The 26,239-nt window shown below is 41.7% G+C and overlaps 1 protein-coding gene across 1 annotated transcript in view; it reads right to left on the reverse strand.

Moving 5' to 3' along the window:
• The window catches only part of RNF145 (ring finger protein 145), a 96,656-nt gene that overhangs the window by 24,559 nt on the left and 45,858 nt on the right, over positions 1-26,239 (reverse strand). The window contains exons 4-5 of the mRNA XM_061617506.1: positions 16,869-16,960; positions 3,976-4,211 (exon numbers count right to left, since the gene is read on the reverse strand). Of these exons, the coding sequence (XP_061473490.1) occupies positions 3,976-4,211; positions 16,869-16,960 (328 nt within the window). The remainder of the gene's footprint in view (positions 1-3,975; positions 4,212-16,868; positions 16,961-26,239) is intronic.

A 26,239-nucleotide genomic window follows, 5' to 3' on the forward strand; every position in this document is an offset into this window, starting at 1 on the left:
ACGTTTACACGGCCATTAGCAACTGGGAAAAAATAGGAGAAAGCTCATTAGAGATAATAGCCAGAAACTCTAGCTGCACCAGAAGGCTGGGTAGGGTATGCACCCAGTTTTGCCTATACTTTTCACCCATATGCTTTCAGAACTGCAGGGCTTTGGAGATGTAGCTGCCAAGCAGGATTTGTGTGTGTTTTAAATATCCCTCCTGTACATTTTTTCTTCTTCTGGCATAAAAAACTATTGATGATAATGTTACCTCCAAATCTCAGAAGGAAACATATGAGCCAAATGCTGATTTACACTGAATTAATTCAAGCTGAGCAAAGACAACCAATCAGATAAGTGAAAGTAAATGGAATACAAAGTAAGTAAATAATTGTTAGGCCAACTTTGGGCAAGACTGAACAAGATGAGTGCTAGACAGGAAAATATATTAGATAGACTGATAGATGGTAACTAGCCAGAGGAGTGCACTGGATATTATTATTATTATCATCATCATCATCATCATCATTATTATTATTATTATTATTTAAAGCAGCAGGCCCCAGGTTTTTGTTTAGGATAATATATACTTTCTCTTTTTCAGAATAAATACAATTCTGATTACAACTTGTTTAGTAAAATTGTCATTCTCTAACCCTAAAGTTAATTCAAAGTTATAATTATGTTCTGAATGCCTGCAGTTTAGCTGAGATGCAATTTGGGGGGAAAAGAAACTTAGTGACAATCATGTTCATTTGTAACAGCATTCAGTTCTATGTAGTGTACACCATACACCACTACTCTTAACCATAAATTATTTTTATTAGCATCTCTATTATCTCACAACAGAAGGGAGTAAATACCTTCCAGATTGCTCAGAAGTCCTAAATAATGCCATGACTTGCACAGGGAGTTAGCAAAACAGTGGTATGAGTACAGTTTGTCAAGGACAATGCACTTGATCATTTTTCTTCAGATGCTGAGAGAGTATGCCATTGTTCTTAGTAAGCATTAAGATTTCCTATACAAAAGGCATTAGAAAGCTAATTTGCTTTTAGTGCCTTCAGATTAATTAGAACTAAGGCAATCTAAACCATTATCCTCACCTTGGCCCTAACGAAATCTTATTTAAATGAAGTTATACTTTGTTAATATTTTTATTATTGCCTTTTTCTGTGAACCACCTTGAGTAAACTTTTTAACAAGACATGGTATATACACTTTTATAAACCCAAGCCAAACACGAAATAAATCAATGTGGCGAAATAAATCAATGTGAATACTGCATGTAAGGCTGCATGATGGTCAGACTCCAACTAGTGTCCCTACAGACACAGAAGGGCTTCAGATCTAGCAGGCACCTCTGCTGATGGAAGAGGAGGGGAGGGAATTTTTGCCAATTTGCCATACCCCATGTCATATTCCACCCTGTTCTGGAGGGGTCTCCCAACTCTCTGGAGCTGCTTTTTGAGGGGGGGAAGGGGCATTCTGTGGGCTGCAGAGAAGGGTAAAATCAGTTTTTTAAAAATGTTCCCCTTCTGTTCCATTAGCACAGGCATCTACTAGATCAAAAGTCCTTCTGTGACCACAGGGGCACCTATTGGGACCCCACCTATGGTTTGCATCCAGCGACAGTCCTACTCAGAGTAACCCCTTGAAATAATAATGATTAAATGTATTACCCACCCTTCACCTGCAGATTTCAGGGCAGGTTACAACAGTTAAAATTCAATATTAAAAACAGTTAAATCAAATTACAGCCACAGGAAGAAGACATGGTATTACCGGACAAGGTGAACTTAAATCTATTAATTTCGATGGGTCTACTTTGAGCGTAATTTAGTTGGATACAGCTCAATGTGTTTTCTCCACCACATGCATGGAGTCCTTGGAAAAACAGCTGCTGGATCAAGCTGGTTAACAATACTGTAAAGGGTCAGAATACAATCTTGTACGTAAGGTCAGGAGGCCCTAGCTTATTTTAGCAGCCTACTATTATAAAACAAACGAACAAAGAGCCAGTGTGGTGTAATGGCTGGAGTCTAGTCTTAAGACTGGGGAGGCTGAGGTGAAAATCCCTTTTCAGACACAAAGTTCACAGGGTGACCTTGGATTCTGGCCAGCAGCGGTGAGCAGGGCAGGAATGCTTACCTGACCTCCCATCACTGGCACTTCTCAGTGGAAGAGGGGAGGGCGAGGTACTGACCTCACTCCTCCCAGTAATCCGCAGCAACACTGATGATAGGAGGTCAGGTAAGCACCCCCATCCTGCTGACCCCTATTGATTCTTGCTGATTCAGGTTTGCTGAGAGGATAAGAGACCACTGCCTTGAGCTCCTCAGAGGAAGAGCAGGATTTCAACAACAGTAATGCAATAAAACTTACTTCCTAGGTGCAACAGCTGTTCTGAAATGTGCAGACATGGGGTGGCTCCATGCTGCTCCTCACAGCAGAAGGCAGTGAGGATATATAGCGGGAAGTGAAGGAAAGGGGGAGTGTACGGAGGAAAACTCAAATGCCTTTTGTCATTTGTACATTTTGGTTGGTCCTAATAAAGAAACTGTTCAACTGTGGATTTCTGAGTTTGTGCTTACAATGAGACTTGAAATGAAGATTTTCAAGCTCCCAGTTCAAACTTAGCCTCTATGTTTAAAATCTAAGGCAAGATGGGGAAAAGAGAAAGAGACACAGATGTGTTTGGAGAGTCCCTGATTCATATCCCCACTGAGCCATGAAACCCGCTGGGTGGCATTAGACCAGCCACTATATAGCTCATCCTAACCTACTTTATAGGGCTGTTGTGAAGATTCAGTTAAAGATAAACTGGAGAACCATGACGGTCCACCACTTTTCTGGGTGGGAAAGCAGGATAAAAATGTTATCAATGCATTTAAAAAGTATGCTTCCATGCCAGCCAGGATTCTCTTTCAGGCAGCTTGCCCCAGGTTTAAGCAGCAATAGATGTGCAGCCACAGGCAATGACACCAGAGGTGTCACAAGCGGAAGTACTGAAGTCTCCTCCACTAAGATGTGTGCCACATCCTAACAGCAAATGCAATAATATCAAAATGCAATTGGTGCTTCCTGCGTTTAACATTTCATTAAGCAATATTAATTATCCTTAGATCACAAAGCAGACTGTCACCTGAGCGAGCCTTAACTTCCCCTGTCCATTTCACCTCCTTCCCCCTCCTCCCACAAACACACGCACACACAAATCAGATAGCAAGTTTGCTATTAAAGATAGAACAGAGCATTGTGTTAATTAAGAAGCTGACGACTATTTATATCTTCAATTCTACAGCTGCATTTGAGATTGCAGAAGTGTAATTAGCTATTTCAGTGGTTCACTAACTTCACAGTTTAGGATACATGGTATTTTGGGGTCCAGAGGATTCATTCCCCAAGCGCATAAAAATGAAAGCAATACTTAGCAACAGCAAGCATGGGTCAGAGTTAAACATACTGGAACTGCTACCAGACTGTGTCACTGTCTTTAGATAATATTTCACACAGGAGACAGTATCACAGACGGCAAGAGTGATAAGAATTGATGGCATTGGGGCCTCTGTTAGTTCACTGGATCAGAGGGAAAAATGGAAATCTATAGCATTTCTTTGATTGTTCAATAATAAAGCCTTCCAACATATTGCACTTTGCAGTACTCCAGATTAGCTGTTTTAGGACTGGCTCATATTTGCATTCTATAAGCAACATTATAAGCAACACTGACATTTCCAAAATCTGAATATGTAGGTAGGGCTGTGCACTTGCGGATACACATAAGTGACTGCTGAATCGGACCAGTGGCCCATCTAGTCCAGCATCCTATTATTACAGTGGCCAACCAGATGCCTCTGGGAAGTCCCCACACGTGACTTAAGCACAAGAGGACTCTCCCCTCCTGCTTCCTCCAGACAGAAACACACACTTACCATATCAGGAAAGAATGCCATAATAAAACCAGTTACTTTTTTTCAACATTCATCTTACCTGGACAAGTTCTCTATATGCAGACTTGGCCAGATTGTATGGTACCAGAAGATTGGATGCCAAAAAATAGAGAACTTCCAAGCCGGTGAAAATCATGGCAAATCTGTTGATGATAACAATAGTTTCCAGAGGGACCAGGCAAAGCCGTGCCAGCAGAGGGAGCATGTGAGCAGAAAAGAGCCAGATCTGTTTGGTTTTCATGACACAGGAGCAAAGGGTGCATACCATAAGCTGACCTGGAAATGACATGGAACACTGAATAGCAACATCCTTTCAATGTAAAGAAAAGCTGTATCTTAACAGAGTCTCTCCCTCCTCCCTCAACAACCTCAGTAAGTTGGATCAGGACACAGCCTGACACATCTCATTTTGATTAAATGCACTGTCCCTATCATACTACAATGGTGGGTTAATCAAAAGCAAATTAGAGTTCTTTTTAGAACTATGTACAATTGTCAAATCTAAAATTTTTAAAGCTGTATATAAAATTTTGGTCAGCTAGTCAATCTACTTTTTCACAAAAGGAAAATAGCTTGGCAGCATGCTGCATATTTTTGTGAAAATATGTGAGGACTGTAACAAAAATAGAGCTTTAGGCAGTGATTCTAAGACAGGCCTGGGGCACTTTTTTTTTTTTTAAGTCCAAGGGCCACATTCTCTGATGAGCAGCCATCTGAGCACCATAGGTCAGTGGTGGGTAGGCCCATAGGCAAACATGGGTGGAATAACGGGTGTGATTCTTACCTTTGCACACTACGTTACTTTCAGTTAGAGGTTTCTATACACACTCTCCCCAACGTACACGCATCACTCCATGCAGGCAAGCAAGAGGCTCTATCACAGTTCTAGAACATGCAGAGGATGGTGTGGAGCAGGACCAATGAGAAGCATGGCCTAGGGAAGAGGTATGGCCTGGGCAGAGTCCCAAGGGCCAGTTGAAGAGGGGTTCTAAGGGCTCCCTTCCCTGTTATGTTATATTTTAATGACTATACTTTACGGGCCTGTTGCGGATACCAAAAAGTGCAATCCAAGGCATGGTTACTCAGAATTAAGTCCCACCAAATTAAAAGAAGCATACCCCAAAGTAAGCGTGTAGAGAAGTACAGCCTACACATGTAATATCTGAAAATAGCTATATAGCTTCCCTCCTGCAAACAGCCTTACAATGTATGTGCAGTTAATACTGAGAAGCAAAGAGAGAGATGTACCATTTTAATGGGTTCTTCTGAAGGAATAAAACGTAAGCACTACAAATGTAATGCATGAAGCAAGCCTCTCTATGCCCAAGCTCAGGGTAAATGTGCTCAAGAATGAAGTGCTACTCAAAGGATATTAAGTATGAGGAGTGAGTTTAATATGCCCAAGATGCAGCTCTCTCATGACTCATGAGGGGATACTTAGGAACTCTCAATAAGATCATGAGACTTTTAATGTTTGTAATTTGAAGGATGCATCTATGCCAACAATTCAGAGACGACAGCTTGGAAAGGTGACTAGTGCACATACCATAAAGGCTCAGGCTGCAATCCTATACCCACTTACCTGGAAGTAATCCTCCTAGAGCTCAAGGAAAATTAATTCCAAATAGTTCACATACAGGATTACATTGTCAAAAGGCAGGCAGTGAAACAGAAATTTCACAGATGCACAGGATCTTAACTCACGGTATTTCAACTGTTAGGGTTGGCTCTTTATCATTAAGTGTTTTGAAAAGTGGCAGCCAGAAGCCACTTCATCCTGAGAAGGCTCCTTCCCAATCAGCATAAAATATGGGTATAAAGAAGATAACTTGCAAAGTAACTACTGGGGTGTAAACAGACCACAAAATTAAGTTCGGATCCTGATTCTGCACTTCAGAAAACAGCCCACCTAAGTCAGAGGAGCACTGTAAACTGCCTGATTCAGTTCACTATTGGAAAATAAAAAATAGCTACAACTTTTTAGCAGAAAGTAATGAAATTTGCAGGCAAAGTAGCCCCTCTAGAATGAATACAGTATGCCAAATTACAAGCATATAGGCTTTTGTGCTGCACACCTTTAAAGTCTGTTTTGTTTTTGTTTTTTAAAAAAGGAACTTGTATAACTTTTTTTTATTTTGGGGACAGAGTTAGATGAAGTTTACAGGCAATGCAGCCCCTTCCAGTGGCATCATTTCTGTCAAATGTCAGAAGGGTAGCTGTAGTGGTTTTCCCGCAAGAGACAGTTTCAGAGTGGGAATCACTTAATCTCCAAGAGGTTTGTGGATAAGTTGTCTGAAAAATGCAGAAATGAGAGAGGTGCCTCTGAGTAAGATGCATAACAAACTGCAGACATATAGGCCCAGGGGGTTTTGTGCTTTAACCTTTAAAGTTAATTTTGAGAGGTAGGAATTACTAAAAAGGATTGGCTTTCCCAGATAACATCGTTTCCGATTATAAGCTTGACCTGCAAGTTGCAACAGAGTTCTCCTTCCCCTCCCTCTGGTGTTCACTTCCCCCACCCTTCCCCCAGTCCCATCCTGACATTATTCTTTATGAGGTAAGCTCATAAGGTTAGCCAAAACGTTTCTGCAACTGGATCACCCAGGTGCTACAAAGCAATTTGGAGTCCTCACTTTGATTCATACTACCTCATACAGATTCAATTCTGAGGCACCCCACCTTGCCTTGGAATTCATCCGAAACAGATGCACAGCTCCATTTGGACACATGGGGGGTGGGGAGTTAAAACACTATTGGAGTTGCTTCACAGAAGTGGTAAGAGCCTTATCAGAATGCAGTTCCCACAGGCTTTTAAAAAAAAATTGGATAGCTTGCACTTTCCCTTCTCTCTAACTTAGTAGTAGTTTGCTGTTTTTCTATTGTGTTAAAAAACACACATGTAACAACTCATTACAGCTATCTTAAAGCATTACACAATAAGCCCTTTAAGGCAGCAAATCTTTATATGGTGAAGCCAGTGTCATCAGTGACATGAGAACCCCAAGTTCCCTATGCTTGTTCCTCTCGTGCAAGCTGGCTGGCTGGGCAACCTTCCCTCCCTGGAGTGGGGAAGTGCCAGTCAGTGGTGCATATAAAGTGTCTGTTATAACCAAAACTATGTCCTCCAGTTTCATCCAGAACAAGGGCATGTCTCCTCATTTCTGGAGGACTGGCTGCATATTCAAGCAAAGTCACACTTACTGCTCCAGCTAAGTGAACAGTTTAGAACTTCTGAAGTACACATCTTTTTTGTTACTTGACGTTGCTCCATATCCATGATTCACACAACAGATGACAAAACTGAGCTTGAGAGTGAATAATCTAAGAGCAGTGATCTAACAGTCTAATTAAAGTAGCACATAAAGGGCCCAATAATATAGTGCCTTTTCAAATTCTCCTCCTGTTGCTTAACTTCATATAATTTTCTCTTTATAGTTTTCCATTTTAGCTACAAGAAATGAATGCAAATTTGAAAACCAAGGTAATCTTCAAATTTTTAAAAAAGCTTTTAACGTCCTTCTAAAAAGGTTTGACAAGAATACTGAAAATATGACTGCTTTTGCAACAAAGCTGGGCAGTAGTGCCAAGGTTGAAGAAAGCTATTCAGGTATTTGACTTCAGAAGCAGCTTGCCCAATGGGGTAGGGCTGCAGCAATAGCTTTCCAGCAGTGCTGCCATTTATTGGGAAAGGCAAGGCAGCGGAGAGGTCAGGGCTATGCAGATGCGCCAGTGGAGCAAATCCAGTGCTTCTATGCTGCCCCAACCTCACTGCCACCATGACCCTCACAGTCAGCAGCAGTAATGCCACTGCTGGGAAGCTATTGCGACAGCTCTCCACCGCTGGGCAAGCCCCTCCCATTCGACCTACTAAAAGATTTATGATTTGCAATACCTTGTAAGGAATTTTTCACCTAAAAAACATAGCCAGCCATAAATGTGGAAAATGCAGCAGTCAATTACTTGATTAAGACCAAACATTAGTCATACCCTGAGTAGACCCACTGAAATAAATAAGTAAAGTAAGTACACTGGTTTTGATGGGTCTCTTGTGAGTATGAGTTAGCTGAATATCACCTATAGCTTCAACCAACTACATGTTGGTTGCTTAGCGTAAGTTGACTTGGGGGAGTGGGACGCTTCAAATGACAAAGTAGCAAGGTCAATCCAGAAACAATGAAATATGCATTCTTTTTTTTTGTCAAATTGTTTTGTTTATGTTTGCTGCCCTAGGCTCCTTCAGAAGTAGGGTAGGGTATAAATTCAATAAATAAAGAACAAATAAAAAATATAATCAAAGTCTTCTTTTCCATTTCATTTAATGCCTAAACAATAAAGTCTTCCTCTGATGCTCATTTGATGAACCTGTGAGAGGGGGAGGGGGATAGGGACCACTGGCTATGCCCCAGGCAACTTAAATGCTTAGAAGCCATTTGGACAAACAAGCGGTATATAAATTTGTTGTTGTTGTTATATGCCTTCAAGTCGATTACGACTTATGGCAATCCTATGAATCAGTGACCTCCAATAGGTTGTAAACCACCCTGTCCAGATCTTGTAAGTTCAGGTCTGTGGCTTCCTTTATGGAGTCAATCCATCTCTTACTTGGCCTTCCTCTTTTTCTACTCCCTTCTGTTTTTCCCAGCATTATAGTCTTTTCTAGGGAATCATGTCTTCTCATGATGTATCCAAAGTATAAGCTCAGTTTCATCATTTTAGCTTCTAGTGATAGTTCTGGTTTAATTTGTTCTAACACCCAATTATTTGTCTTTTTCGTAGTCCATGGTATGCCTCTTGATCTAGAAGCCTGACGGCATTGCTCTCTGCTTCTTTGACACTCTCAAACCCCCTCACCACATTAAGGTGTGCATCCTGGGGGGGGGGTATATAAATTAACAAACAACAATTGTGCATTTGGCATTAGCTAGCACTGTAAATGCATAGGGCTCTTCTTTGTGAGCAAGGATCCTGGGCCATCAAAGGTTCGTGATCACAAGGAATTGCCCTACGTATATACTGCTGGATGAACACAGGGCCTTCTCGTTGTTATGCCGACACACGTCCCCTGGGATGTCAACATCGGAAAGGCATCGAATTCTCCCACTAAAAAGAGGTACTGATGGCCACCAACTTGTAGGGTTTTAAAAGAGGATTAGACAAGTTCATGAAGGCTATTAATGGCTACTAGCCACAAGAGTTATGTTCTACTTCTACTGTTGGAGGAAGAATGTGGCTGAAAACCAGTTGCTGGGAATCAAAAGTAGGGAATAGTGCTGTTGCACTCAGGCCCTGCTTGTGGGCTTCTAACAGACAAACGGCTGGCCACTGTGAGAACAGGATGCTGGACTAGATGGGCCTTTTATCTGATCAAGCAGGGTTCTTCCTATGTTCTTAAAAACCAAATAAGCATATTTACTGCAGATTTAGTATTTTTGGTATAGAGGGCTAGAACTATGAAAAGAAAGAACTTTTTTTATTTTATGAGCATTTATGGCTTTGTGCATGCATGCAGGTAATTAGGTAGGCAGATTGCTTTAAATGTAATATGTCATAGACAACAACTCTATATATTGACACTGAAAATAAATTATGAATGTTTGCATGATTTTTTCTTCTTTAATGCACAATTCATATCTATGCCTTACTTGGAGAAGGGGGAAAGGCATGGAATGCATTCAGTGTTACACTGAAAGGTTGTAAAGCCCCCAAGATTTGAGCAATAGTATACTCAAAGCCACAATCTCTTAAGCTTTGTGTTGGTGTTTCCAAAATGTATAGCAGGCACGCATGAGTAAGCCTCTGTGCCATCTATCTTCATACTTCCAGATACTTTCAGTCTAAGCCAACTATCTTTCTCCTTGAGAAACTAATTTCACAATCTTGCCACATGCTAAGATGCAAAAGATGTGGAAGTTTTAATATTACCCTAGGTTGCCATTGCTCCTGATACAGGAAGCTAACCCTTCGTGCTAGCTTACAGAGCAATCTAACTGCTGGGCAGCTGGTAGGGGGAGAGGGCGGTGGAGGAGGAGATGGCGGGGAGCCATGCATATGAGCCGGCCAAAAAGTGCCGGCTCTGGTTAAAAGGCCTCCCAGGGAGTACACATTCCCCATAGGTCTGAATGGGATTTTAAAAAAAAATTCAAAGGGGGATCAGGAACCGGGGGAGGGGTCTGAATGCAAGAAGGATCTTGCGTAAGTCCCCCTGTGAGACTCCACCCCCGCCAGGCCTCTGGAACACCCCTTTTCAGGCCTTCCACCAGCTTCCCTCAGGCTGGTTGTCCTCAGCATAGCCACATCTCCGCTGCGGCAGAGTGCTGCTGCTGGTGGAGCCTGGCACAGGTGGGAGCATCCCGGGGCTGCTGTAGATCAGCAGCATCTAATGTAGCCTTTCCCAACCAGTGTGCCTCCAGATGTTGTTGGACCACAACTCCCATCAGCCTCAGCCAGCATTGCCAATGCTCAGGAAAGATGGGAATTGTGGTCCAACAACATCTGGAGGCACATTGGCTGGGAAAGGCTGATCTAATGCATCCCAGCCCGGCAGAAAGGTGAGTTGGATTGCGCCCTTAATCAATGATGCTGGAACTTGTGTGTGTGTGAGAGTGTGTGTGTGTGTGTGTGTGTGTGTGTGTGTGTCTGTGTCTGTGTGTGTGTGTGTGAGTGAGAGAGAGAGAGAGAGAGAGAGAGAGAGAGAGAGAGAGAGAAGACTAACAGCAGAGTACTTTTGTGCACAAGCCCTATTAATAAAAATACTGGAAAATGGGATTTTTGAGCAATTAGTTCATCAGCTTTGGAACAGAATCCATTCATTTTGCTTGTTAAGCCCTTGCATCAAAGTATGATGCTCTGAGACTCAATAATAGCTGTGGGCTAATTTCCATTGCATTCTGTATATCATTACCCGAGTTAGAAAAAATTCAGGAGCATCAAAGCAAAGGGGTTATATATTTTGACTTGCACTTCTTTCATGGTGGCAAGGGATGTAAGCTAACACCTCAACTTTTTAGGTTAACTGTAAATAGTCTTATTGTGTGGAAGTTTTGTGGGAACAAATAGTGGTACACAGACTGACTGGACAGCAAAGAGTGTTCTGCTTTGTGTCCTTAAGCATGCCACTAATGCAGAATGATGGCCATAGCTCTGATTTTGGGCATATCTCTCCCCACCTAATCCCTGTACTCCCTCAAGATAGGCTCAAGATGTCCAAGCATGTTGCTTTTTAAGGAAAAGCAAGCTGAGGGCCACAAAGAAAGTGTGTGTGTTTGTGTGCGAGTGTGAACACATGTAGGCATATATATATATACTGTTATGAGTGCTCAGGCTAACCCCCACTTTGTTTCATTTGGAATTGCAGGGGTGGCAAGGCCCTGGAGTATTCTGGACTACATTTCCCACCCCACATCCCATTTTCTGGCTCGTTGTGCCTTCCTAAATACTGTGAAATGAAGACAAGAAGCAAGGACCATCTTTTAGCACTTTCAGAGGAACATAAAGACCCTGAATTAAATGTTATCTCATTTTTGGCAGATTTCCCGCATGTCCATCAGAACAATCCCATTGTTAAAGAAAGCATTAGAAAGTAGCCTTAGCTTTCCTGAGTGTCAGCAAGAAATACACACACTACATGAGATTACCTCATACCCAGAACCCTCCTTTTCACGTTGATTTGTAAGAGGGAAAGTGTATTTAAGAGCAGTTTTGGCAACCCAAAATGGCAATCTGAGCTCCAACGTGCGTAACTGTGCTCTCCAGGAATGCAGAGCAAGACTGCAGGCCACAGAATGGGAAGGCAGTCTGTGACTCAGCGCAAAACTTTAAGCTAAGAGATTCCTTCCTGCTTTTTGCTCAGAGCTCCTTCACATCACTCCAGCTGTGTTCCACTGGCCACTCCTGGGCCTAGGATGGGTAATATCTGCTACTTGTCATTCCTTACAGCAATAGGAACCTATTATTTCTTTAGTTTAAATTTATGAATGGGTTACAATATTAATGATTAATGCTGCCACGCACCCAGTAATTTTGTAATGCTATTCTTCCCTTTTCTCTCAATAAAAGACACCTTTGCTTTAGTCTGGTTTGGGGGGGGGGTTATACACACACTATTTAAGCACATTTCAGGGCAAAGTACGTGTTTTACCCCTAGCAAAAGATCCCCCTCCTCTCAAGGAGATGTGTTTAATGGGACTTGTGTGTGGTAGATTCACACACTTAGGATCCCAACAGACACAGTAGGACAGACATTTGGAAATTCCTCCATGACACCACATCATAAGCTTGCTGAACTAAAGCAGCTTCCTGCTCACCTAACCCTGACCTTCAGAAATCTAGCACTATAATGCAAATGCCCTATAGCAGGTTTGCCAATGTGGCACCCATAGCCACACATAAACTTGTAAAGGCCACCCCTGGTGCCCATAGGATTCCACCCTGCTCCCTGGAACTGAAAGTAGGATTAAAAGCAGCGTTACGCTGAGGCCAACATAACTGGTTGTGATGTGTGTGTAGTGCCCAAGGCACTTTCTCTGGTTTGCATATGTGCCCAGAGGCCCCCAAAAGGTTGGCAACTCCTACTCTATAGGGCTGGCTGTTGAGGTTCAGCTTTAGGTTAGTAGGAAGCCTGAGTACTACAGGGCATGGAGTAGGGTAGTGGTTGCATTGTTTACCCATTATCACTTGCCATTCTGAGATACTTTAAGCTGTCAGGAACTTCTCTTTTACAGCTGAAAAAGAGTCCGGGAGGTGGGCTTAATTAGGATTGGAGGAAGCAGTTTTTGTCCAGTTCTAATTAATTCCAGCACCACTCTTAGCTTCTAAAAGAGATCAGCACCCCAAACAGCATATAGCAATCTAGACAGGGGAAAGAAATTAAGGTTAAAGGATACATGCCTTATGGTTTATAACCTAGACCCCCAACTAGAGGGATCATATTCAGTCCTTGTCAGTATGTTTAGAGGTGGTTTTTTTCCTGCCATTATTTTTTACATTTACAAGCTTTCACTTCTCTGTATACTTGGGGAGTCCTCAGAAATACCAATGGTTTATTAACTTCAAAATGTAGGATACCCATTTGTCCTGGGTCCCAATGAGGAGGATCTCTGTCCTACAATCTTAACCACCAGGACTTTCCATGTGGAACCCCAGGAGATGCAGTTCTGTAAGAAAGGTGAGAGATCTCAAATTCTCAGGTTACTCACAAAGTTGGAGAGAGGGATGGGTAGGTGGAGAGAGGAGAACCATGACCATTAAAACTGGTTCAAGAATAGTGATGGGGAACATTTAGGTTGGGCGAGATCAGAAAGAGAATACTAACTACTTCAGTTTGTCTTACCCAATGCAAGGAAAGCCCAGACCTTGTATGGGAGTTCCTTTGCCACAGCTGCCACCACGTCTTCCCCATGCTCCTCAAGTGGTTGCAGGCAGAAGCAGCTGCAATGTCTTATTTATTTATTGAAATATTTATAGTCCACACTTTTGTAAAGGACATCAAGGCGGTAAACATACAAAATAAAATGAGTAAAAGTATCCATAAAAACATCAACAACAAACTACAGCTCCTAGAATTCTTTGGGGGAACCTATCGCTGTTTAAAGTGGTATGATACTCTTTTAAATGCATAATGCAGATGGGGCCTTAGAAGCAACCTCAGAAACCCACCTTGTCCCCTCTGTCCCAAGAAGGTGGCACTTTAGCATGGAAAAACAGTAAGTTTTTCAGTGCTTATTAAGTACAGAAAATATAAAACTGAATGTATTTTATAACCCTTCCTCACCCACACACTGAAAAAAAGTTAGGGGCTCAATTTGGTCACGGGTCAACTAAACACTAGGAAAGAAAAAAGTGAATCGGCAGAGCTGTTGAGAGATTAAAACTAAATAGTTCAGGTTTTTTTACTGAAAAAAAAAAGCCAAGACTTTGAATCAGATGCTTCCCTGCTAAGGATCTTTACAAGAGCACTCATTTAAATGGAACACAGTAACTGTCAAATGGAAGCTGAATGAAAACATGTTTGTGCAATAGAAAGGAAATAAACAATTCCTCTCAAAATCTCTCTCTCTGTGTGTGTGTAACAACACAGAGAAATAAATGAGTGTTGCAAAATTATCTCACAAAGGAAGGCAGGAAGCCAGCCTAGCCAAAAGTGATACAGTCCATTTCTGCATTAGAGCAGACATCTCTAAACAAAGCATTCTGGTCTCCCATCTCCTTTTTCTTAAAAAACATAACACATTCATCAGCACAAAGAGACTGAAAAGGTGAGACTTCTCACTGAAGGCCGCATTACTGGTAGTTTTGATAAATGAGCTGTTTTTTTAAAAGTGGGTGTCAGAAGAGAAGCTGATTTCCTGTCAGACTAGATGTAACGTTCCCATAAAGAAGAGGGCGACAATCCCTTTGAAGGTGGAAGGCTGAAACATGCTTTGCTTTTGAAAGAAGGCTCCAATACATCTTCAAAAACAAGCCAAAGCCACAAGGCCACCATGGAAACAAGTCTTGAGTACCAGTGCCAACTTTTTTTTTAAAAAAATGGATCAGCATATATTTCTCTCTTCATTCCTTAACATGTTAGCTCTCAATTTATTTTCATGTTGACTGTTATGTCCAGTTAGGGTACCCTTGAAGTCATCACCAAAAAAAAAAAAAAAGCATCATCAGAAAGGATCATGAGAAAGGAATTCAAGGCCCCTGCACTCCCTTCTTAAGGTTCTTTATCTTTAAACCAGACTTGGACTAGACAGCTCTCCAAACAGAGGAGACCTCTGTATAGAGCAATCCTCAGATAGGCCTTCAAGGACTGTCCTCTGAAAAGCAAGACAAACACAAACTCTAGTCTCCTCTGCATGCCAGGAATGAAAGATGTTAGACTGACAGGCACACGGGAGAGAGCTTTTTCAGCTGTGGCCCTCAAGCTTTGGAATACTCTACCCCAAGAAGTCTGCTCTGCTCCCTCCCTGTTGGTTTTCCGGAGACTTCTGAAAACGATCTTGTTCTGGAGAGCCTTTGGGAGGGACTGAGGGTAGAGCCTGATACTGACTTTATGCCTTCTATGTTAATTTATACCTCTGTAGTCTCTTCAGTACCACTCCCTATATGTGTGTGTATGTGTGTGTGTGTGTATTGTATTTTATGTATTTTAAAGGCATTTTATGTATTTTAATTTATTTTAATGTTTTTGTGATCTTTATTGTGTACAATTTTTATTATGTACATGTTCAATTTTATTGTAAGCCGCCCTGAGTGCCCTATTATAAGGTAGAAGGGCAGGATAGAAATATTCTAAATAAATAAATAAATAAAATTTGGCCAGACATACTCTCAACCTGTACTACTCCATTGATTGGGGGACTCACTGTGGGTCCGTTGTCATGGACAGACTATTCCCTGGTAAGATTTGGGTTGAACATATCTACTCCACTCTTCAAGGGTGGGGGACCCATTGAGATGGTGTGCCCTTGGAGACTTGTGGAATCTGATGGATTCCTGAATGCTCTGGAGGATTTTCCGGCTGGCATGCCTGATGCTCCTGTTGAGGCTCTTGTCTCACTGTGGAATAGTGAGATGCGTAGAGCCATTGCCACAATTGCTCCCGAGTGCCCCCACCATTGCTGTGGAGCACGTAGGTCATCTTGGTATTCCAGTGATCTGCGCACAATGAAACAGGAGTGTCAGTGGCTGGAGTGCAGGCGGTGCCGATCTCGGTCCAACCTGACCGAACATGGTTAAGGCTGCATTACTGTGCCTACAACGTGGCAGTGGTGCTGGCATAGAAAGCTGATTTCTCTGCCACCATTGCATCCGCAAGTAGCTGGCTGACAGAACTTTTTTGAGTGGTGAAATGGGCTTTTGTCATTTAGCCAAGACAGTGCTGCTTGGACACCACCACTTGTCCCCTTGACCCTTGCCCATCCTGGCTACTGAGAACTAGCCATGCGGGACTGACGGGGTGGGTCCAGGGAGTGATTAATGCTTCACTGGAAGAGGGGGAGGTACAATCTTTCTTGAAGGAGGCAGTGGTGTGTTTCTCCTTACGAAGACCTCCCTGGACTCAGGAATGTTGAACAACTATCACCCAGGGCATTCTCTGTGGCAGCCCCTAAGCTGTGGAACTTCCTCCCCACTGAGGTGTGTCTGGCAACTTCATTGTACAACTTTCAGTGAATGCTGAAGATGCACCTCTTTACCCTGGCCTTCGACACCTGAGATGTATATTTTTAGGACCCACCTTATTTTCTTTGATGTTGTTTAGGTTGCTTTTAACTGTGTGTTTTAAAATTGTTGTAACCCGCTCTGGAACTTCTGTGTGGGTGGGTAATAAATTCTAGCAATTGTTTTAAAAAAATTAGAGTTATTCATAAAGCATGGTATTTATATAGTGTATTTGGAGTGGTTTTTTTAGTTACAAAACTACTAGTAGGGGATAACACTGGTGCTTGCCCATCTCTCTCCATTCCTCTCTCAAAGAAGCCCTACAGTTTCTGACCAAAGGCCTGTAACATATAAAAGCAAACCAACAAAATATACCACATCTTATCACTGCAAACAACACAAAGGTAATGAAATGCAATTCCCTACCCTACAGCTGGATCCTCCATATATTACAGACCCCTCACTGCTTAATCCACATAATCCAGATCATAGTTTGGCACAAATAGAAAACAGGAGTGAACAAGGAGACCAATCCAAAGTTGACACAGAACAAACAGTACCCAACAACGGAAGCAAATGAGCCAAAATTCCAGCTATGGCCTATGAAACTACACAAACAATAGCTATTAATTTTGTTTTCTATAAATGGCAACACACAGTTGCTGTGACAAGGCAGATAAATAAGGCTGGGGAAGTGTTGGGCTCATTCAAGGATGATTTTGATTCTGTAAAAACTATTTCCATGGTACATAGTGTCCCTTAGGAGATGTTGAATTTGAGTGTACTCACCTATTAAGGCTGTCATAAAACGATTCATGGAAAGAGGTTCTAAGTACATTGGTCCTTCATAGCCAGACTCCAGATCACTCCTTACATAATCCCTGAGGAACAATGAAACATTATTAAGTCACCTACAAAAATGGATGTAGTTTAGCTTTTAATTGATTATAAAACAGGACCCTCCATTTCATATGTATTTTACTGGGCATATTGCAATAACCATAGACTTTTGTTGATTTTATGGACAAAATACAGACAGGCTTTGTATGGATGCTTCTGAAGAACCTCAGTCTTCTGCACTCTTCTTCTTTTTCAGTTCTGTAGTGCTTTGCTAAAAGTTACATGCCATTTTGTCTACAAATGTGTCAAGAATGCTGTGCAAGATATGTTAGATGTAACAATTTATGGTTTTTCAAGAACCATGTGCTTGCCTGCATCATCCTCGCTTCTCTGCTCTCCCCTTATGTACCTAGATTTGTTAAACCACGGTTTCCCATTACACCAAAATCAGGAGACTGTGGTTTAATCACTTCTTACTAAATCAGGTTATGAAACTGGGATCTCAGTGCAGAAACTGGGCACACAAGTGGAAGAATAAGGAGGCACAGTCTTCATTCTCAGGCTGAAGATCTTTCTATTCACCCAGACCTTTAAATCAGCCTCAGCTTCTCAGTTTTAATTAGTGTGTTATAATGGTTATTGTTCCATACCGTATTTTATTTTTTTACTTGTAAGCTGCACATAACTCAACGGGGAAAGCAATTATATAAATGTAAGAAACAAAGAAATAATAGTGTATCAGATTGTTAGGAACATAGCAAGCTGGCTTATACTGGGTCAGACCATGGGTCCATCTAGTTCAGTATTGTCTGCACTGACCAGCAGCGACTGGTCTCAGGGTTTCAAGACAGGGGACATTTTCTGCCCTGCCTGGAGATGTTGGGGACTGAACCTGAAACCTTCTGCAGATGTTCCACTATTGACCTATAGCCCTTTTCCATTACATCTGAACAGGGCCAATGTCACACGTGATTTACTGTATGACTTACTTTTGCCACAATTGTACACAATGGAAAATGCTATTTCCCAGCATCACAGAAAAGGAAAAACTCACTCAGTTTTCAAACATGGAAATGTACAGGTTTTGTACTCGGGCTGTCCTGGACACAGGTGAGGAAAAATGTCCTGTGTGAAGTAGCCCTCAGCAGAACAGTAGCACAACTTATAACTGAACTGTTCCCATTGTAAGCTAAATCACATTTCATGTTTCTAGATATTTCAGCAGCTACTCTAAACTGAACACATCCCACTGGAAAGAGAGTTACACAAATCTGAAGTTCACTGCTAGATTACCACAGCAAATAAACCTATTACATTTTATAAAAATATATCAATTTTAAATTTTAAACAATTGTTTCTTGCATAATTTTTTCTTGTGTTCGGGATATGAACAAAAGTAATGAACACTAACTGAGGAGCTTTCTCTGGTTTACAGACACTTCTGTAATCCAATCTAAGTACTAAAATAATGAAGGAATTTGGGCTACAAACAAGCCAAAAAAAGCTTATACAGCTACTCACTTATTAATTAAAAGAGGCAGGCAGGCAGGCTGTTTATTACTTGCTCACATTGGCAACTGTATTTTCTGAATTAATTTCAAACAAGTGATCAAGTGCTTGCCTGTGCTTGCCTGTGTTTTCTTGAAGTGAAATGTATTTTGTTATTTTCAGGTGAAATCAGTCTATCCTAAATGAGGTATATTAAAAGGCCACATGCTCAATTTGGAAAACTCAAGTTCAAACACCATCACAGATCACTGACTCTTAGGTGGTCTTGGGCATATCCAGTTGCTCAGGCTCAATTTCCCCATCTCTAGAATAGGTATAAAAATGGCCAGGCTCACAGGGAGTTTTCCTGAGGATGTAAAGCACTCTGCACAGTTGTTGCCTGAGGCTACACATGATTACTGAGAATTATGGCTTGTGGGACTTCCTTCTTGACAAGAATATTTAAGAGTGTAAGATTATTGTGCAAAACTGATGCCTATGCCTTCATTTACCCATTTCTACAACTGGAGCAGAAACCCACATTGCTTGTTGCAAGGATGAATGAGACAGATTGAAAGACACACCAGAACCGCTATGAAGAAAAACAAACCTATCAAATTATTATATTGCATCTTATCTTTTTAGAGTCCCCAATAATTAATACATCCAATTGAATTCTTATTTCAGTCAACAGAGACTGTAGATCTGGCAACTAAAAATAAAAATGCAGTGGCAGAAGCCCTGTCTCAATCCCCATCTTCTCCCCCCCCCCGAGGATTGCCAGTGTGGCTCTGGTGGGCACAGAAGTGCTCCCACAAGCCTTCCTGATGCCTCCACTACCCCTTCCTCCTTCTTATGAAATTTAGCTTGAAAGAAGTATTCTATTGTAGCCAATAGAATAGGTTGCAACATGTGACTTGTTACCTTGTGTGTGTGGTACCTAGCACAGTTACTTCAGATTGCAAATGTGCAAAAAGGTTGGTGGCCCATGGATTAAAAATTCCCACAAATTATTTTGCTTGGGGGAACAAAAACAGCAATGAAAACAAGATACACACAGCTACATAAAATATGTAGCTTGACCCTAAAGTGAAAGTTATAACCCAAGCATACAAAAAAGAGAGCAATACAACTGGCAATGTAAATAACTGAGGGAACCACTGTGAGTAATGTACCAAGTGAAAGAGCAACCCTCTGTCTGTTTTAAGAATAGAGAGACATATTAATTTATGAATTGTTTATGTGGGCCTCCCTGTGGTTCATTTATCCTGCATAGCCTTGTGCCTTATGATACTATTGGACTTAAAGTTTTGCTAATCATAAACAGGAAAAAATACTGAAGCTACAAGTACAGCTGCCTAACATACTCTTCTCATATTCCTCACAATTTCCCTACAGAGTTATGAAACTGACAAAATGAGAAATTCTCTAGTAATAAACACTTAAAAAATCTGTGGTGAAGCAGCGAGCCTGACACAGGTATGCAGAAGAGGTGTGTGAAGTGTTACAAGTATGTGCAGGTTATGCTGAAGCGGCTCTCCTTAGGCTACAACCTTCAATTAAAATCCGTACGTATAAGCAAAGAATCTAGAAGACCAATTCTGGTAGTCCAAAGACCAATTCTGGTAGTCCATTATTACCTTCTCCCTCCATCTTTGCCACACAGAATTTCTCTTTTTCTTGTCTTGCCAGTATCATGTAATCCATCACTCTGGAAGAGTGTCCACTGCATTTTGTAAAAATTCAAATCAAAATCTATCCCCATTTTTTCAAAAGTTTTTTTTTTCTAAACAGAAGAAAAAGCATGAATACTAACCTTCAGCGTCCACTACTGCAATGTGATGTACATGCCACTGCTTTTGGAGAGTGTTGGGAAACTTTACTCTGGCTGAAATCCTATACCCACTTACTTGGGTGTAAGGCCCATTGGACCCAGTGGGGCTTATAACTCTGTCATACTTAAAATTATCAATAATCAAAAATATAGCAGCAAATATAGTTAGGGTGTTAACTGGGACTGGCCAATGAAAACATCTCTCAGTAGTAGGGTTGCCAGGTTCTTGGCCTGAGACTGATCCTGTATCTTTAGGAGAAGAGAAGGTCAGCCAAGTGCAGGTGTTCTTGCAATTCTGTAATGGGAAAAACCACAAGGTGGAATTCTCCCTCCACAACTTTTAAAGATACAGAAGACCTCTTGATTGCCAGGCCCAGCCTCCAAGAGGTCTTCTGTATCTTTAAAAGTTGGGCAGGGGGAAGGGAGAATTCCATCTTGTGGTTTTTCCCATTACAGAGTTGCAAGAACACCTGCACTTGGCTGACCTTCTCTTCTCCTAAAGATACAGATCAGTCTCAGGCCATGGACCTGGCAACCCTACTCAGTAGTGACTTCACTGGTTGCTGGTAAATTTCAAAGCATAACTCAAAGTGCTGGTGCTTACCTTTAAAATCCCTACATAGTTTGGGAACTTGGGTAACTGCTCTGCTCGCTAAGGATTCCGTAGGCAGTGACTGGGGGAAAAGGATTCTCTCTGTTGTGACACCTCACCTTTGGAATGATCCCCCAGGGAGGCCTGCCTGGTACCTACTCTTATGGGCTTTTTAGCATCAACCAAATAATTTTTGCCCACCCACCCCAGACCTTTTAAATTGTAGTTGATTCTTTTTATGTTTTAGTCTGTTGCAGTTATTTTGTTTAATTGATTATCTGCAATATGACTTTATTGTTCCAACTGTCAGATTAAAACTTAAAAAAAAATTTTTTTTGTATCGCATCCTTCAGTATTGTTACTCCTCGGGGCTATCAGACACATCATAACTCAATCAAACAAAACAAAATTGGGATACTTATACCTCTCAGACATGATTCTGAAGATGGAACCGTGCCCAGATGCAAGTCAATAAAATATGCACACAGATCTAATTACATTTAAAAGCAAAGGGCACAATTTAAGAAGCATTTCTAAACCTATGCTTTACATAATAACAAAGATAAATTATAGTCAACTGTCACAATACACAGTGGTTCTCTAGCCTCATCACAGCATTCAGCTGAAATTTTATGACTAGTCTTCTCTATTAAGGGCACATACCCACACAACTCCTTTCTACCTTTCATATTATTACTGGCATCGTGCATCCATATGTACCATTTACTTGTAATATAATTCAATTAATTGCATTTTCTGTATTATTGAAACCATTTGTCTATTCTCTTGGAAAGGGAAAAAGAAGGAGCTGGACTGCAATCTGAAAGTGCGAACCTCACAGCCAAGGGTTGAGGCTCTTGTATAGTCAATGGGATGGCTCAAGCTTGATATCTTGAAATGGTTACATTGAGAAGAAAAGAAAGTTTGGTAGCCTCTGCCACACTCTCTCAAAGTGGTGGCAATTTCTTTTAAAGGAGGTGTCCTTTGCAACTTCTGTTACTCCAGAATGATGACAGGCATACAATTGAGCAATATTATTGTTTGCTCAGTGAAAACTCATAACCCTGCTCCACGGGTCAGCATAAGCCTGAGTTTCTACTCCTACTACCACTTAATTATATGCTACTCTCTTTATCCCAACAGCCACTGCAAAAGCAATGTATGTAAAGTGCTTTAAAAGCTTTAAAAAGCACTATGTAAAATGCTGGGTATTTAAAGAAAAGAGTATTTTGCCCTGTAGTAACATTGCAGATATGAGACAAGCTCTTAAAGGAAGTGTTCAATAATGTTTTCAGCATAGTAGCAACTAAAATGCCATAACAATTAGCTAAGTAATAGCCTTGTTTATTAAACTGCTATTAAGAACCACTGGAATAAAGATAGAGATTTCATACAAAAAACTGCAGAGTTTGCTTCATTAGCATTTGTTTTATTGTTGGGTCAAACAGGTTGCTAAATAACCTCATAGGGGATTACACTGTAAATGAAGAAAAACTGCAATTAATATGCAATGCCAGATACAGAGGTTTACCAATAAAGTCTGTGGTCATGATCCTGCCTTTTGGATACATGTAAGGGTGTGCAGTTAACAGGATGAGGCACTGCCAGGTTGCTCTTAGCGTCCCTGAGAACATGGGATGGAGGGCTTGGCAGGCCAGATTACCCTCTTCCTTCTATCATACTATGACCTCTGGGAAGCAAATTAAGACCTTCCTCTCTCTGTTCAATGACTGGCAACAAAAAGGTTCCCTTGCTCCTGCACAGACTGTAGCCTGACCTTTCAAACTACTTGTCTGTATCTATGTGGACCCTGTACGTTATCTGGGCACTGCAGAATATGAAAGCAAACCTCTGGGGCCTGCATCAGAGCAGAAAGGTGAAATGATCCCTAATCAAAGAAAACAATGTGAAGTAATACAAAATGTAATTACTGAACTTTACTGTCACATATATTTATATTGGGTAGGAACTAGATATGCCCTTCCATTCATGGAAAGGACTCTGGAGACTCCTGCTGGAGGAAGGGAAGGGAGACTTTTTGCCTATCTCCTTCCCCCTTGCAACCCCCCATAGCGCCACCTCCAGCACTGTTCTGGAGGGTCCCACAACCCTCTGGAGCAGCATTTCAGGGACCACATGATGGGTGTTTACAGCCAATATGGTACCCTCCAGATACTGTTGGACTTCAGCTCTCATTAGCCACAACCAGCATGATCAATGGTCAAGGATGATGGGAGCAGTCATCTAGCAACATCTGGAGGCCCACATTCCCATCCCTGGTCAAAGTAGTATGTTTATTATGTGGCAAGCACTGTGAGACAGTCACTGCCTAATCAATTTAACTTATGATAAGAGTGGAAAGGGCAGTATATATGTTGATGTAGCAGTAATAATAATGAAGAAGATGTAGCAGTAATAATAATGAAGTGATCATGTGACATGGAACATTTGAGCCTGTACAAATAATGGAAAGCTTTGAGAAAGTGAAGGATGTAAAGAAAAGGAGCTGGCAGGATGGGGAGATGAGGAAGAATGGCATGCAGGCAGGAGGAGAACAAATGAACATCAACAGATTGTACTTCATGAAGCACAAAAGGGAACAAGAAGGGGAAAGCAGAGAAATACGATAATTAACTGGAGAAGAGACTACGACCTTGAAACAGATGAATTAGTGAAAAGAGAGTTTGGTATAGCAACAGGAGATTGGAAAGGTCTCTTGAAACTGACTGAACAGATGGAACAATTTGAATGACAGCAGGAAAGGTAAGTGGCAACAAGGACACAATGGTGAAGATGAGAGGACCCGAGCATGATGAGGACAGAAAGAAACAGTTTTACAAAGGCTGAGAAGAAGAGCTTTCAATGACCTGAATGTATATGTGGGGTGGGCACTGAATCAAAGACAACCCCATAACTGTGGGCAATTGTGCCACAGGCACAATGAGACTTTCTCTCTTCCCCCCCTGCAGCCCTCTGCATGCGCTCTAAAGCCCCCTACCCTCCCTCTGGAGCTGTGGCTATGCCCTACTGTGAATGACTGCTAAGAACTGCCCTGCTGCACCCTACGGTTCCTATCTACTTTAATGGAAAATTAGGACTCCATTACAAAGGGGAGTTAGATGCAGCTGCAAGGAATGATCTTGAAAATGACTCAGAGCCGTCTACAAAAGGAGGTCTGGAGGAAGGGACCGGGGTGGTGCCAGAGGGGGATGCTGGAGTCCCTATCAAGCTAGAGACCAATGGAGAAAAAACTTTAAGAGGAGAAACCTTGGGGCACCCAGTGAGCTGCAATCCTTGTGTGAAGAGAAAAGTTCCTGAAGGGGGTAAGCACATATGAGGAAGCAGACCTCATTCATAGACCCTTTTATCTTGACTACAAGAGGGTTTTCTCTTCTTCGTATCTACCCCTCAGAAAGGTCAAGTCAGAGTTGCAAGGAAAGGAGCTACCTTGCTTGAACAAGTAACAGCTGCACTTAATGTTTGCAAGAGAGCTCTTAAAAGGGACACTGGCATGGACTGGAGTATTTTAGAGTTTGCTGTTGCATTTAGCCTTCCCTGTGATTGTATCTGTTTGTATGAGGAAGAGGGGGGGGGGTGGGAATGAAAGGAAGTCTCTTTGACATGCCCCTGACCATAGATGGCCACACCTACTATTCTACACAATGCTATACAGCAACTGCAATTGCACAGAAGGCGAGCACTACTGCACTCAGGTCCTGTTTGTGGGCTTTTCCTTAAGCATCTGGTTGGCTACTGTGATCACACGGGCCTTTGGCCTGATCCAGCAGTTCTTAACTGATTTTGGGGGAACAGAGTCTCCCATGGGTTCATCTAGCTTGGTACTGTCCACCGTGGCTCGCAGCAGCTCTCCAGGGTTTCAGACGGGGGGGGGCATTCCCAGCCCTACCTTGAGATAGCAGAGATTGAATCTGGGACCTTCTGCATGCAAAGCAGATGCTCTATGGTTTGAAGTAGGCCTGTTCCAGTATACCATAGTTAAGCCTAGTCACAGTTTGTCCAGGTTTGGATAAAATGGCACACTGTGCTTTGTCAAAAATTGAAGAGACATCTTCTGACTGTACTATTTTCCATTCATCATTGTGGCTGAAAGCAGCCAGTGCCCTGGTTTGCATGATAAGCTAAGCCAAACTTACCAGGCCACTGAGTACAGACCATAAAGTCAAGGGTCTTGGAGTATAAGAAATAAAGAAATGGCCCTGTTGTTTCAATGGGAGAGACTGAATATCTGTATTGAGACAGGATTACTTATATAAAACAAAAAACGCAACCTTCTTTTCTCAGATTCATTTCAAAGTATTTATTTACATTTTAAATCCTGACTCTCATATCATACCACAATTGTCTCTAGTCTATTCTACACTGTCCATTTGCTTTTCTGTCTCCAGTCCCAAAACCATTTTCTGAAAGAGCAATTCTATTTGTTTTGGAAGCCAACATACTACCTTTTGGATATGATTTTAATATACCAATTTTCACACCACAGAATGCTTAAAGGAACTGGCTCGTATTCTTTTGTGTTTCCCACACAAAATCTCCAAGATGGCTCCTCTGCTAAAAATCAATGTCTGTACTAAAGAGGATTTTTCTCCTTCGTAAAAAGCTTTCAGATGTCATGGAGTCTTACTCTTGACACTCCACCCTCAGCTATCTAATGTCTAACTTTTTACTTTCAGACCTCCAAGTCAATAAAATCCTCACTGTAAAGCCCATTTGGAAAGAAATATCAACAATAGCTGGCATAGTAATTATACTTTATGTCCTGGCTACATTCCTAGCTCCCCTTCCCATATTTTGTCCTCAAATAGGCTGAAAAGCAGAATCATGCTTTGGCCTACGCTACCACTCAGATGGCAGTGATTCAATAACTGACCAAGGATGGCACTGCATCTCTGCTTACCACATATGAATATGCTAACAGATGGATGGGAAATGGATCTGGCTGATGGCCTAGATCCTGAGCTCTTCCCACCTGACAAGCCACTTTGGCAGGTGGGATGGTAGTGGCTATAGCTGGGGAAAAACAACATCTCAGGCCAAATCAGAACCCCTGCCCAGCCTAGGCCCCATCTGCACTATACATTTAAAGCAGCATTCCACCATCATGGTTTCCCCTGAAGAATCCTGGGATCTGTGGTTTGTCAAAGGTTCTATGAATTGTTAGGATACCCCTATTCCACTCACAGAGCTACAATTGCTGTGCAGTCCATTAGTACAGGGAATTCTTGTGAAGAGGGATTAATTGTTAAACCACTCTGAGAACTATAGCTCTGTGAAGGAAATGAGTGTCTCCTACCAGCTCTAAACACCCTTCACAAACTATAGTTTCCAGGATTATTTGGGGGAAGTCATGATTGTTTGAAGTGATATAATACTGTTTTAAATATA

This window comes from Rhineura floridana, chromosome 3, assembly GCF_030035675.1.
Source record: "Rhineura floridana isolate rRhiFlo1 chromosome 3, rRhiFlo1.hap2, whole genome shotgun sequence".
Taxonomy (NCBI): Eukaryota; Metazoa; Chordata; class Lepidosauria; order Squamata; family Rhineuridae; genus Rhineura; species Rhineura floridana.